Genomic DNA, 15,761 nt, shown 5'->3' with positions numbered 1-15,761 from the left:
TTCCCCTGATTCTTCTCCCTTATTAAACATTCCAGAATTTTGAAATCTCTATATTTTTCATTTCAAAAACCGTCTCCTACTTCACTGTAAAGTCCATTCTCACTGCTTGTGCACTGGAGGTTTCTAGTTTCCCCATCTCACTTGTGTAAGTTGAATATTGGACCTGAATTGGCTTCTAAACTATGTTGTAGGTCCACGACTTAAAATTGGATTATCAAGGAGGTTCAGACAAATATTCCACTTTCACCAGATGAATGTTAAAATAACTTTCTAGTGTCAATCTCTGTAAATATATCATTCTGCACAGTGAAGTTCAGACATTCAACTGTAGGAACAAGAGAAAAAACTGATTTTTGAGCAGAGTGGGACTTGAGTGTGGAAGAAATTAAAGAGGTAAAACATTTTTGTGTTTGCAATATTGTGTATGGTAGTGGCATGCAAAGTGCAGCCCTGGGGGCCCAATGTGGGGCCCTCCAACAAAATGATTTGACCACATAACAAGCTGAAGTTTCCCTCTTATCGATGACATTACATCTTTGCATGACTCTTCATAAATCTTAAGTAGTAGATAACGATGTAAACACAAGGCTCATGTAAATCTCAATAAATATGACCATGTACTGTAACATCTTATAAACTTACAAGATGAATAACACGAGTGAATAACAGAATGAGGCAAATTTCAACAGAATATTTGTGTCAGTAATAGTACTTTGAAGTGATGAGGTGACCCACTGTTTATTATGCCTGGGTAAGTTATTCATTACATTACTATTCTTGCAGAGTAGCACAGAGGACATGTTCATTTTTATGAGTCATTTTTTGCTAGATGAGTATTAACATGAGCTGCTGTTACCCTCACTTACTGATGGGAATTATGACAAATGCCCTCAGATACAACCAACAACAAACCAATTTCATTCTTGAATGAATTACAGGAAATTGAGGCGCCCTTGAGAAAGGCCTATTAACCCCCGACTGGTGGTGAGCAGATCAGACTGTGGTTGTACTGCATCTTCCAGGTGTGAATGTGTTCAACTTTGTGGAAAGAAGAGGAGAGGCCATGACTCTAAAGGTTTGTTTTGAACAAAATCAACATGAGATGTAATTCACTTTTGTACTAGTAATTCAAAGAGGTCAGAAAAGTGGATCAGTATACTGTATGTGTGCATAGCTATAACCACAGACACACAAAGCAGCTCACACACTGACAACAAAAACTGTTCAAAAACATAATGGATACTTTAATTTACTTATTATAAATCATGGTTCATTCATCAATAGACAATGTGGACACATGTCAACCATACAATATTCAGACCATTGTATAGCATCAATGGAAAACAAAAATGAAAGAAATGAATAAACATACTGTAATGATGCATACCCATACACACGATATGTATCTATTACATAAACAGGCAAAATCTCAGGCAATTTTTCATCAGAATTAGTTCAATTTAAACACATGCTTTAGAAGATGATTCAAAAATATCATAGAAAAAGCTACAGGGACACTCACAGCCCACAATATGCAAACAGTTAAAAATATGAAACACACAAGCAGATGTATACAAAAATAACCTGTGCAATTAGATTTACACTTTGAATTTACATTGCAATCACATATGTAGCATGTCTCACTGTTGCTGTGCGTTAATATAAGTGTTACATACTTATTTGCAAGTGCAGACAACCTCATTTTCTATAATTAAATATGTATCAACAAGACATTTTGCAAGAGTAGGCTTTTACAGTACAGATACGACAAGTCTGTTATCTTGTGTTTATCATGTTGTTATGAAATCATATTTTTAATCATATCAAGAAATAGCAGTTACTCTGGAGTCCTTAGAGCCCAATAAAAGTATTCAAAACCAGCATCACCATCAAATGCATTAAATTAGTTTTAAAAATCAATGTTTTGTGATGAAAGTGAAAATAATCCTTGTGGGTAACACATTCTAGATCAATCTCAAAAGTACGTACATTTTCTGTCTTCAAAAATCAAATCTAACCCCATTTTGAATAGTAGCTGATGATTGTGTAATCCGTGTTGATTGTAGACCTACAGCCAGTGAGAGTCTACAGCACAATTTCAGTTTCCACAGTGAGGTTGAGCCAAACAGACAGACACACATGATCACATACAGTATACAAACAAACATAAAGACACAGCCGATGAAGACAGAAAGGCAGACAGACATTTTTAAAACAACTGTCAGTAATCAAAATAAAAAATTGCCATTCTGATAGTTTGATTATCTTTATTACATTTTAAATTCGATACACACCATTGTGATGACTTTCTAGACAAGTAACCATAACCTTATCCATTGTCCATGTAAAAAATGACTCCCAGCAGCAACAATGTTACATATCACTGTTTCCCCACATACTGCCATCCCTCTTCTCTCACTGGCTATCTCCCCAAAAAAAGCATGTTTATGATAGTCTGTAAATGATATTTTCAAAGTGATAATGTATTGGATGTGTGTACTGTAGGTTTGCATGCTTGCAGTCGCATATATAATATGCATGTGTGTCTGCAATACTCAGTTAACTTAGATATGTGAAACATATTTCTTCCCCCAGGTTTTGTTATGTTGCATCTTGTGCCTCATAATCCCCTTCTATCGATTCGAGTCACAGCTACCACCTGCATCTCTTTAGTTCTTTTCATTTCAAGATGCAAAGTGGTGTATGAGAAGGTAACTAATGGAAAAGTATCCATGGCAACAAGAGCCCATTAATTTGCTTTCTTGATCCAGCCTTTTTCCAGGACCAACAAATGGTCACAAACCACTTCAAATGTCCACAAAGAGCAAATAGGTTTTGTGGTTGTGAGAATTAGATAAGCTTTTTTTTAAATCCACTTGTGGTGTCCAGTCTCCAAACACAGTCTCTGGATTGTGTGTGTTTTCTGATCACCTCCTTTATATAAGAATGGGTGAAACAGCAAATTTGTCCATCATCAGGAGACAAGTGCCGAGAAGGAGAGACAGAAGAGGAAGAGAGAGGCTGAGAGAGATATAACAGACGCTCCTCCGCAGTCATTGGCATTCTCCTGGAAGGACAAACCAGAAAATGATTTTGAGTTTCTACGATGATTTTACCCATTGACCACAATATGATATGAACCAACAGTGCACTAATAAAATAGATATGAATAACAGGAACACCAGAGTTAGAAGATAATTTGCTACACAAACAAAAGTAAGACAATAAGAGGAAGTGTATATGAAAAAATAAATGTGTGTTTATTAAAAATTTCAAAAATATCTACACTTGGTCAAAACTGTTGGCTGCAGATGTTTGTTAACTGCTGAGTGATTTGTGGAGTGGAGCAGGCTGACCTGAGGGTGATAAGCGTGGCAGGACTCTGGACGTCTGCGAATCTTCTGCGACCTCATCCTGTCACACTTTACTGAGGCGTTATGTACAGTGGGGTCAAGAAGCAACAACAGGAAAAGGAAAGGTTTCTCTCCCATTCTCATTCAGATATTAATAATAAAGCTCTTTCTTGAAATGTAACATAGAAGGCACACAATGGGCTCCCAAGTTTATACCAATTCAACCTTAATTAAAAATTAAAGTAGCACAGAGAGTGCATGCAAGGAAAAAGCATGATCAAAACATGATTATAGTTTTCGCATGTGGGAAGCCAGTGAGGGATCATCACCTATTGAAACATTAGTGACACCAAAATGAAGTTGTGGAGAAAGGCTGCAAACTGATTATGTTTATATGTACATTTTGTTCATGATTAAACTATACTTTTGAAGGTAAAAATGGTAAGCTACAGCTCTATTGTCCCTTTTTTTCTCAAAATATCAAATTCTCTACCAAAACTGAGAAATATGCTTGTGCTCAAAAGCTTCCAATATGAATGTCTGACTGAACGTAAAAACCCACTCTAATAATATCTAATTTAGTCTATGTGTTGGGGTGATATCATATTTAGAGATGAACCAGCATATACCAAAATATCAAAGGATATATCTGACTTCCTTGGGGTTCATGGTGATCGGTGGATGCTGTCTGGAGCAGTCACAGTCTGCCTGTACCACCAGCATCAGCAGGTTGCTGTTTGGTATCTGCTGCACTACAAACATCCTGAAACAATGGAAAAGAAATTGAAGGAATTGAAAATAAACAGAAAACCTCTAATATAATGGATGGCATTAATACATTATCCAGGAGAGGGAGTAGAGTCAGCGCAGGTACAATCTAGCAATGAAGCGTTGAATGATTGTTGTGTGCAAAAGGGAAAAAATATAATATAATAAAATATTTAATCTACTAATATATGGGGTTATTCTTATGTAAACAAATCACCCTTCCTGACTGCATGAGTTAGTTGCACTGCATAAACATTGCACTGAAATGTAAGAATCTTGTCCTGCACTTGTGTTCTCAGCAGTGATCGTGCTGTGTCATACCACTTTTGGCCTCATGAGGGTGTTCACACTCAACCTATGATTACAAACCTGCTGAAATAATACAGACAAACTATAGAACTATAATGTTTCTGTCCCCATTTCTCTCTTTGTCACAGACACACATATGCTGTGACACTTCTCTCTTCCTCCTCTTTTCGCCTCCCACTGTTTTCCCACCTCAGTCTCTGTCACCAACTCTGCCCCCTCCCTGTTTTTTTCATTTACCTCCTTTGATACGTTCTCTTTTCAGTCTCTCATTCACTCTTCATATGCACCCTGATCTAATTCTGGCCCCTTTCTATTTATTTCCTTCTACCTGATATTCTTGTATAAACACATACTCTCAGTATGCAGAGCAGAGCAAAGGTGTAGAAAATGGATTTTGGAAGGGACAATTTAATAAGACTGGTCTAGGGCTTAGAGAGGGCTGCACTGCAGATTTGTGTGTGTGCATGAGCGTGTATGAGACCGTGCACTGAGTGTGCTTACTTCTGGCAGCGTCCACACTTAATAATGCTGTTGGTCTCTTTGACTGACGGCTCGTAGACGAAGCTGGGGTACTCTGTGTCACATGGCTGCAGGACGTCCCCTTTTTTCTTATGAGCTGAGGCAGATAGAGAATAAATTAGGGTTATGTCACAAGGTTTGGGGTTGTTATGTGTGTGTGTGTGTGTGTGTATGTGTGTGTGTGTGTGTGTGTGTGTGTGTGTGTGTGTGTGTGTGAGAGAGAAAGAGAGAGAGAATGTGTGACATTTTGTTGGTGACTGACAAGTTGAGAGTCTGTAACAGGAGCTGGCTACTATCTAAATGCTTCACACTTCAGCCATTTATTGCTGTGTGTGACTCAAGGTATTCTCTCTGTGTGCTCCTAACACAATTGTATGTGGTGTCTGTGTACAGGCAAAATGGCAGGTTTGAAACTAGAAAGGAGAACCAAAATGGCTTGTCAAAATGTCTCCACATCTTCTGTCTCTGCAGCTGGTCAACACAGTCCGACAGTGGGTTGTGAGTAACAGTTTGTTTTGTTTGACTTCCTTAAAATGAGTTTTAGTGTAACTCATTTTTTTGTTTTGAAGAGTCTGCCAGTACTGTCTGCTCCCACTGAGAGCTACTTATGTAATCAGACACACCAAATTGTACTTTTGTTTGAAGTATACTACAAACACTACACCACATGAAAAACACAAAATGCAGAAATGTAGATTTACAAAACACTGATCCTCCTTAAAAACACTCCAAGACAGATACTCACGGACACTGAAAGATGGCTTGGCTGAATGGAGGGATGACAATGATGATATGGAGTAGGAGGAAGGGTGGATGATCGACAAGTGGGATAATGAGGATGGTGAATGTGTGAGCAAACCCAGGATGGGGGCAAATGAGAGGCGAGAGGATCAGAGGACAAGATGTTATTTCATAATGACTTCCAGTCTGGAGATCAATGTCACATGCAAATGAAATACTCCTGGTATTGAGCTGTGTGTCATCAGCTGTTTGTGATAACAGGTAGCACAGATGGGTATGGTAAAGTGATATCATTTGTAATAACTTAAGATTTTAATTGAAAATCTATGCAGATTTTGATTATGTTCAAAGAACTGGTTTATAAAGCAAATATTGTAGTAATTCAGGTCTGGTTTGAAGGTTGTGATGATTTACAGGATGAACATGATTCACATATACAGTAGAGAATGACATTTATGATAAAGACAGGAGAGTTTGACCTTAACTGGACACATTTTAATGTGTGAGCTCACCATCAGCGAAAGGCTCCGTGTGCCATAAGCCACAGATATTAAACTCCAGGAGAAACCTTATGAAGTGGAGAGAAGAGGAGAGTGGAGAGAGAGAGAGTCGATTAGGTGGCAGATTGCAAGCAGATTGCATGCAGCTTTCAAAAACTGGGCCAAGACCCAAAGTTGTGTCATGGGAATATTAAAATGGGTCCTCACGTTATTCAGAGGTAATTGGTAGCTTTGGTAGCTGCTTCTTGTTCTGTTTTGTTTTTTTTTTGTTTTTTTTATTAATTGGATAACTACCCTGCTACTATGTAAAGTTATTGAGTGTATACAGTGACTTAAGCTTAAGTTGTTGTTGTACAGGTTACTCTATCATTAATTTGATGACTTTAATGATATTGATTACATTTGTATAAAAATACTAACGAGGGGCGTAATTGTAAAAATAGGTTAGTAAGGAAGTTAAGAAGTTAATGATCTTGTGCTCCAGGTTCTAGATGAAATGATTCAACAGATTACAAAAGTTAGACCTAATCATTAAATTCACAACTAAACAATGAATTGCTTTTACAAAAGAATAAAACAGTTATGATAGCAGAATAAAAAAATGCAATTTAATTTATAGAATAGTAAATTCTAACAAAAATGGATTATGGATTTTGGAGACTGTAATTGTCAAAAACCGTGACAGTCAATTCTGGTTGCCCTTAGCAACACTTACAGTAGGAAGTTGGAGAGGAACCACTTGAGGGCTGAAGCCAAACCATAGAAAGGCTGAAGAGATAGACAAACAGATAGTAGTAGAAAATCACAATTACTGCATAATTGATTGTGTATGTGTGACTATGATAATAATGATGCACAGACATAGAGTTTACTGCACATACACTGAGAAGAGGCCGGGCGCTGCTGACAGAGTGCGAGCTCATCTTACACATGGCCTGGTAGTCAAACAAGGACACCCTGAGGAAACCAGCACACACACACATTCACAAAAGTTCACAATGTTGCTTTTCTGGAGGCGTTTCATTGACTTCCATCGATCCCTCGACCCCTCCAGGATGCTACATGCACTATTGTATAGCTGAGCTTAACTTTTATAGAAACCTGGGAGAAAATCTTCTCCCTGCTAGATGGCTGTGAAGATTCTCAGACATCCAGGTCATGGTATACCCAGAAGGGCTAAGTTGAGGGCAACAGGGCAACTCAAGTCCAGATGCCCTTCTTCCTGCTAGAACTATCTTCCTTTCTAAAGTATGGACTGTTACGTACTACTGAGCATATGCAGGTAATGCATGCTCAAACCCAGTTATGTAATATCCTGTGGCAAATGAAGCGTGATGAAATCTTTTAGCTGTTTTAAAAATAGCACATCACTCATGAGATTTCAAACATAAAAGTGGGGTGGGGGGGGGGTGGGGGGTGTAAGAGGGAAGGAAAAAAATCCAGAGCAGTCAAAGAAGTTCAAAGGGGAGCAAAAGGCAAAAGCAGAGATAGATACCACCAAGACCAAGATGAGCGTATTAACTACCCTCGGCACGTAGATACCAGACACACAGGATAACGTATACAGGAATAGCAACAAAGCTTTTGAATCTCGGTAATGGAAGTAAATAACACCCTCCAGGCTATGGCGTTGATATGCATACTAATGAATTAGTGTTTTTTGAAACGAAAGGACATTTAACAAATTCATAGAAGTTTAAATGAAGTTTAACATTCAAGGCCTGTATCACTTCCTGTCCTTAGCTAAGGCAAGACAAACACCCAATTATCTTGTCAACTCTTCACTCAGTCAATGACATCCAGGCGTTACCTTTTGAACATGCCCATCCTGATCAATGTGGTCATCACCGATCCATCAATCTCGCCAAAGAACCTCCCCGCCTGTCAGGAACAATAAAAGGTGGATGAACACTGTGCGTTAGGATCTGTGTGGATGAACATATCAATTCATACCAATTATACCATTTCATGATAAACTATCTGAAGGAAAATCAACTCTGCTTCTTGGTCTCCTTCCTTTCCACTTTCACCTCAATGTGAACTTCATGATCAATTATTCATCCAACTATGTTATGTTGTGTGTTGCTTGATGTATTTTAGCACACATGACTTTGTGGTTGTGTTTTCTTTGCATGCACTCAGTAGAGCTGGACCCCTTCAGGTATCCTTTTTCAAAAAACAAATAATTGGCCTACTATAAGAGTGCTCTAATGAACAATTATTGCTTTCTTTTGGGATATGTCTGTTGCTGATTTGACTGCTTACATGTATTAAATGAACACTTACAAGACATTAAATATGATTCGCTTTTTAAAATAACAGAGCAAAAAGCGAGAACCAACAAATGACCATTGACAAACAATAAACTATCACTGCCTCAGTAAAATTACAGAGCTCACTGACGGCTCTGTACTTTTTGTTGTGTTGCATAATTGTAGGCTGGGAATTGTTGTCTCTGGTGCCTTTGTACTGCTGCACTACTTATACAGTGGATGTGATTCATGATCTCTGACTCATTTTACTGCTTACACCTATTATTGATAGTAGCTGTGGGTAACGGCTGATATTTTGAAAATTTGTAAACCATGTAAAAATGTGATGTTAATACTTTTGGGCAAAGAATGAAAGTGTTACAAGAGAGTATATTGTCCAGCTTGTCAACTCCTTCTTGAACTTGAACTCCACCAGTGACCAAGTGAAACTCTCATGTAAGGCAACGAAAAAGTAGCATTTACATGGATTTCTAGTTTGCACTTTGGATAGAAAGGAACATTTAAGTGATTGAGAGATTGAGATTTCTAATTTAGAGGCACAGAACAATTTGGATCTTTTTTCTGAGTGTGTTTCTTTTCTTGCTGGGTCATGAGTATTACCAAGTGCAAGGGCTCTCAAATAATCAAGTCAGTGACAAAAAAACACCCCAGCTATGTGTGTGTGTGCGTGTGCATGCGTGCGTGTGTGTGTGTGTGTGTGTGAACTCACATCATTACGTTGCTTAGAAATTAGGACAAAGCCATTATTATCAATCACGTAGCACTCGATATCCTGAGACGACAGAAAGAGACAGCAACAGAGAAAGCAATTACTTATGTAAGCTATTATTTCACTCAAAATACACACAAGTCAGTTTCTCACTTTTGTGGTTACAAAAAGCAGCAAAAGATAAAGGGTTTTTTTGTATTTTGGGTGCTTGAATACCCACTAGCCTGAGAATTTCTATATCTATCAGACAAACAGCGGGATATACTCACAATGCTGTCACACCGAAGAGGACAAATCCCTTCCACATTGGAGCACTGGAAGATACACAAGCAAACAAAAAATAAAGATGGAAAATGTTTGCAAAATGTATCATAATAACAAAACTGATGGATATGTGGCGAGATGGTTTCAGTACATGCTCTGTCTGTGAAGATGTTATGTTGGTGTTTGCAGGAACATGTGTTAATGTCAGTATGTGTGTGAAAATGTGTCTGAGTTACTGAGAAGGTGTTAATTTGTGTCTGATAAGTCTGGTCTACCTGTGATGAGCTCATGAGTCTTGTTTGCAAGTTTGTGCATAGTTAATTCTGTCTGTGACTGTGTGTGACTGTGTGTGTGTAATCAGTCTAACATGGGTGTGAAGCTGTTTTCACAGAGCTCAGCAGGTGCTGGAGATGTGTATTTTGGTTTGGTACAAAAAGCATGCTCCAAAAAATGGAGAGAGAAGGAGAAATGATGCATACTTACATCTGTGTCATTTGGCTGAGAAGACATGAGAGAGGAACAAAGAGAGATAAAAAGAGAGCATGAAGAAGTGATAGAAACATTACTTCAGTTAATGGTGTGGAAGTCAATGCACTGACTGTGAGAACAGTCTCTATTCTCACTCTGCTCTGTTAGTTTGCTGTTGACAAAGCCATACATCCTCCCAAAGCCCATGGCTCAGCAGTGGATGAAAGGCTGCAGATTTTATTAGAATGAAAGCTCAATTTTAAACATTTCCATTATGTTTTTCAAGCAGACATGAACAAATTCAACAAACCAATAAACATTTTAATTAAAGTACTGCAGGAAAATTGAAAAATGCAAAACTTGCAGTTAGGTATTTGATGCCTTGTTCAAAACAATATGATTTATTATGTACTTGACTTGGTCTTCCACACTTCCACATTTTCCACAATTTCTGTCCTTTTGACTATAGACTGGTCATGAGTCAATAATTTTCATCATGACTTTATGGTCACATTGTATGTCTACAGTATGTGAGAAGATGTGTCTATGGGCAATACATCTTTGGAATCATGGTCAGGCTATACAGAGCGTGTCGAAGTGTGAATGAGACAATCTATCATCCTTTTCAATCCTATTACAGGAAAGTGTCTTCTTCCCAGTTTCTTATCACTGCCTTCTGAAATAAACTACAAGACTGTCAAAAATAAGCTGCCTCCCTCAACCCTTATCTAATTGTATCTAATATGTTCCCTTCTGTATGAGAAACAATTCTTTATTTCATCTAACCTTTCCCCCGTCATCACAGCCAGCTTCCTAAATATGGGTAGCACTTAACCCTCCTGTTAACTTTGACCTCAGCAATTTAATCCCCCAGTCTATGTCAGGTTGACCACCTAAATAGTCTTTTAACTAATCCCCTAAAACATCCAGAATATTACTGATTATGTGATCATGGAAAAATATGCCAATCACCATAAAATCTCACATATTGTCCTAAAATTGGATAGAAAGATCTTTTTGGTGATTTTATGGCTGTATATAAGTACAGATTTTGTATAAATAACATTTAGAACAGCTGTTGATTTTCTTGGAAAGCGTTGTTCTCTCTCAATATGAGGTTTCACCTCATTCTCCAAGAAAATCCTCCTTTGACTCCGTTTTCTGTTGTCCCAGTTCTTGTTTACTTCACTCCATATTATAAAGGTACTGTAAGCGCTCTCAATGATGCTGAAGAAAATGAGAAGGGGCCAACGGGCAGTCATGCATCGGCAGCTGCATGTGGCTATGACCTTGTCCAGGTTATCAACCCCTCCCCTTTGTCTCGTTGGAGCCCAATACCATTTGTTTTTTTTAAATCTTCTCTGGTGCTAAGGACAGCATCTTCGTGCATGATGCTCATCAGCAGGACATTCTCCTTTTATGGGGCAATAGGAGACAATGGTAAAGGCACACAATTGCCTTCCTGTTGCAGTAAGTTCAGAGGGATGCTGTGGCTTGTTTTTATTAACTGTTCCCAGCACCTTCCTTTTCAGCAGTTCCTCACCCAGGGCATAAGATGTGAGATAGACTAGTGTACACATTCATATTCCATGCATAGCTGGACTGTGCATCACATGCTACCCATATTTTTATACAGTATTTGGCAGGCTTTCTTGGTATGTATTGTCTAAAAGGACAGTGCCCACGAGATGCAACCAGACATTCATCCACAATCGCGTGGGGGCCTGGATTGTCAAGAAAGGGTAATCACTGAACCCGCTTATCCCATATATCCCGTATTACTTCCAGTTTGTCTCGCTCTCATTGGCCCTGACTTGTTTCTCTGTTATCAAAGCTTATGACATGGGAGTAAACACGGCATGTTTTTGGAGACATGGTGGCTGGAAATATTGCCCTTCCAATGTCAGCCAAAATGAGCAACCCAATGTAGATTTGTAAGTGGGTCAAGTCTTTCAAACAAGTGCCTAACCCCTCTAAGTTTGTCATCTCAAGTATATCCTTTTCAATTAATGGTGTTATGAAAGTTATCAAATGCTAATTTTATGTCTTGGACATGGCTGACAGTGTATCTTGTGGGCCCTGGAAGCATTTTGATGACATTAGCTGCACTATTTCTACCCTGTCGTTCAAGTGCAGAGACAGACCATAATAACTTTCCATTTTTAGAGAGTGACACATCTGTTGGTGGTTGAGAGACAACAGGAGGGTCAACACTAAGGGTCTAAATCCCATCAGAGGAGAATGCTTCATAATCAGGGTCCCCCTCAACATAATCCTCTGTCTCAGTCACATTCTCCTCTATGTCACTTTCACTGTCAAAGAGCGGTGGCAAAACCTTAGTGGCAGAAACACTTTGCTTAGAGGTCATTTTCAACTGGAAGAGAACATAAAGAGAGAGGATACAGAGCACAAAGAGAAATGATTAATAGGGCTGCTGTTTGTTCCTCCATGTTGTGTGAATGATCAATGTCCTCATGGGAAACATATTTTTTATGCCTATAAAATATCAAAGTTCTCATGAGAATTGTGTTTTCACCTTCCCCATTTTCCATCAAGGAGGAGTTTTTTGAAGATAATAAAATTGCATTATATGTTGACCTAAATATCACCCAAAACAAATGTAAGTAAAGTGTTGATATTTCTTATATGTTTTATACAGCTAAAACAGCCTGGAGACCCCAAAGAACACTGATGTAGGTATACAAAATGTATGCAGGACACTGAAATTTAGATGTTAAACACTGAATGGGGTCAAACTGACCACAAAGATTATAGGAGGGCTGGGAGGCTGTTTCCCTAGATCCTGTGCTGGTAAATGTGTCTCGTCTGGGAGCTGCAGTAGGAGTCAAGGTGTTGGTAAGAGAGCATCAATTATCACTCTCATTCCCTGAACATCAATCGAACACTTTCTCACTGCAACTGATGATCCTGCCTGCTAACAAACACACTGGAACTGGAGGTGAGGAACACACAGAAATGCTACAGTATTATAACCATAAAATGCTATTCTATACTGAGTTTTGCAAAGATATGATGTGACCCTGATTTTGCTATTATTCAACTGCATAAATACACTTTGAAGAAAGCTCATCTGTTTCTGTAGAAAGACCTTTTTTTATAAAACCATAAAATAATCTTGTTTGTGAAAGAAAAACAAGATTTGTACTTCTGTAATTGCACTAATGTACCTTCATTTCATAATTTAGATGTTGCAGTGCAGTGCCTTTATAAACACAGACAGAGTATGCTGATAAACAGCTCACAAACATTGGATTAAAGATAAAGGAAAAACAGCTGAGTCTTGTCCATGAGATAAAGAGCATGCCAAGATGTGAATGGCAAAAAATCTATCATCTTTTGATTCCCATTATTATTCCTTCACGGCTTATCATAGCATCTCTACTCACTGCCAGACCAGATATGGCAGCAATGGACTGTAAGAGATATATGGCTCATTATGCTGAAAGATTCACAAGATGTATATTATATATGGGTGGGGCCATATGCACACGAGTGTTCACCTCTTATTCCTTCTTGTTTACATCCTTTCATTTCTTTCTCTTCCACTGACTCTCACACATGGACACAGACAGTCAGACACACGGAGTGGAAGACCGAGCAGAGCACGCTGTACAGTGATGTCAGAACATTTTCTGATTAACATTCTGACTGATTCCCATTAGATGGTAGCTCATGCTTTATTCTTACCCTCAGTCATTCATAATTCATCAACTAATAGCATCTTGTTTTAAGTTATAGTCAACCTTATGTTGTGGCAGTAAAGTCAGATGAGGATTACCTTACTTATGTAATAATGTTTACTTGCAATAGTAGTGCAACCAACAGTAAAATCGCATTGTCTTTATTCTTATGAATGCATGAATCACTATAAAAGCATAAAAAGTACAGATTAAAAACTTGTTGTAAGTTCACATGCACTGAAAGACTGAATTTAGTATGTGTTATTCACTTTAAACACTGCAGTCAACACCTACAGTAAGTGTGTCTTAATCAACAGGGCCACCATGACACCCGTGGTGGGAGAAGTTTTTCCCATGCCACGTGACCTGTTATTATACTTCCTATACTGACTTCTATTTCATTCAGGATTTACAGAAGGTAGAGGATCTTCACCCCCAAGAGAGCCCAGCACCTAAAATAGACCACCGAGAGGATTTCAAACATATCATGCTTGTGCACATGTACACAAACATGCACACATGAACAACACAGTCAGGTTGAACACATACTGTGAGTGCACTGCATACACACACAAACCCTATGAAATAAAGATGCTTGACAGTGAGTACATGACGGGAAGATAAGATGATTATGTAAGCCAACTGAAAAGAAGAGGGAGGGTTGAGGAGAGGAAATGAGGAAAATGGGAGCTTAGGAGATGAAAACTGAGAGGGAGTATGAGGAAAAGAAAGAAAATGAAGAGAGGAGACTAAGGAAAAATAACAATTGAGGCACAATAGGGAGTTTAATTGAACAAAGTAAATGAGAATGACTTTTTATACAGCATTTATCTAGTGGATAACAAGGCTAATGAGTTCCGTGTTGATGAATATGGACATAACAACACACTTATGCACAGATGGCCATGCATATGTTCCCTGTCAAGATGGTGCCCATTAACATGAATAGACACATACACATATACAGTGCTCTCCTCTTCACACCTCCACAAACCCAAACACAGAAACACACACACACAAACACACATACACACACACACACATACATATTTGGGAGCTGCTGAGCCTTGCTGTGGTAGCTATCCATCATTTAATGGCTAGCCAGAAGCCTTAATGCTCTTTTAACTGCTGTCATTTACAGCCATGGGAGCAGAGAGGGAGAATGGCCAAGCTACCAGACACCTGCTACAGTAAAAATGTTACGCTAAATTGAGCAAGTTTTCCCTGAATAAAATGTTTCCTTGAAGGTGTGTAAAAACAGAATGGACATTAAGATTCTCGTCTGAAGCCATACAGATGAATTCCCCTCACAAAATATCCAGTGAAAAGAATTCTAATGATGACATTTAATCTCTCAAAAATAATATTAAATGCAGAGTTCTCCTCCACCTTTAATGGTGGGTGCAGTGGTACAGAAAGCACTGCATTAAGCTTTGAATAAGACAAAGTTTAATGCTGTAATTACAAACTAATGGAGCAGAAAAGGGAACTATAATCATCGTTGGCTCTTTGTCCCACAGAGATAAATTTTGTCAGAAGGACCTGGTGGTTTAAAGAGATATTCCTGAAACTAAAGCACTGTGGATGAGGGTTAAAGCTCTGAAGCAGCCACAAAAGCCATATTCACTCAAGGTAATGTGCTGGATTAGTGTGTTTGGTTAATGCATACAGTTTAAATGTGAAGTCTTAATGTTAAATAAGGAACGCAGCCTTTGATAAATACATATATATATTTTTAAAATGAACAGGTAAACACTTTTGCACTTTTGTCCACTTACTCAGAAATCAGAGGACTTTAATGTAATTATTTTATCTGACCTAAAATTAAAAAAAAGCTATTAAAGGTTGCTGTGTTCAAGAAGTAAGTAAGAATCAAATCTGGTTCATGGATTAAATTTTCCTTTGGATTGGAGTAAAGAAAAGGGTGAATAGATGCAATTTGTTTTTTTTTTGTTTTTTTTACATATCATATCACTTCAGGAGATACAATGTAAGTGCCACAATATCTACAATACAATCTTGTTCTCATTGCTGCTGGTCACTGACAGTCACCAAACATACTTTTGTTGTATGCCTATAATACTAATAAAGTGTCTTATGTCTTATGTCCTACATCAGTGATAGTATAGAAGTACAATGAGCCTATTTTATAGACT

The 15,761-nt window shown here is 38.2% G+C and overlaps 1 protein-coding gene across 2 annotated transcripts in view; it reads right to left on the bottom strand.

Annotated features, from left to right (window-relative positions):
* Window positions 1–2,974: 2,974 nt before the first annotated feature.
* cacna2d4a (calcium channel, voltage-dependent, alpha 2/delta subunit 4a) overlaps window positions 2,975–15,761 on the bottom strand; it is an 83,104-nt gene continuing 70,317 nt past the window's right edge. The window contains exons 29-40 of one of the 2 annotated variants that reach the window (XM_053344112.1): window positions 9,920–9,934; window positions 9,442–9,486; window positions 9,173–9,235; window positions 8,001–8,071; window positions 7,072–7,147; window positions 6,906–6,958; window positions 6,203–6,258; window positions 5,697–5,715; window positions 4,932–5,054; window positions 4,001–4,116; window positions 3,357–3,439; window positions 2,975–3,067 (exon numbers count right to left, since the gene is read on the bottom strand). In XM_053344112.1, coding sequence (XP_053200087.1) covers window positions 2,975–3,067; window positions 3,357–3,439; window positions 4,001–4,116; window positions 4,932–5,054; window positions 5,697–5,715; window positions 6,203–6,258; window positions 6,906–6,958; window positions 7,072–7,147; window positions 8,001–8,071; window positions 9,173–9,235; window positions 9,442–9,486; window positions 9,920–9,934 — 813 coding nt within the window. The remainder of the gene's footprint in view (window positions 3,068–3,356; window positions 3,440–4,000; window positions 4,117–4,931; window positions 5,055–5,696; window positions 5,716–6,202; window positions 6,259–6,905; window positions 6,959–7,071; window positions 7,148–8,000; window positions 8,072–9,172; window positions 9,236–9,441; window positions 9,487–9,919; window positions 9,935–15,761) is intronic. The other variant, XM_053344113.1, reaches the window with a different exon arrangement.

This window comes from Scomber japonicus, chromosome 23, assembly GCF_027409825.1.
Source record: "Scomber japonicus isolate fScoJap1 chromosome 23, fScoJap1.pri, whole genome shotgun sequence".
In the NCBI taxonomy this organism is placed as follows: Eukaryota; Metazoa; Chordata; class Actinopteri; order Scombriformes; family Scombridae; genus Scomber; species Scomber japonicus.
The sequence above is the reverse complement of the archived record's forward strand: the minus strand, read 5'-3'. Positions and strand labels throughout refer to the sequence as shown.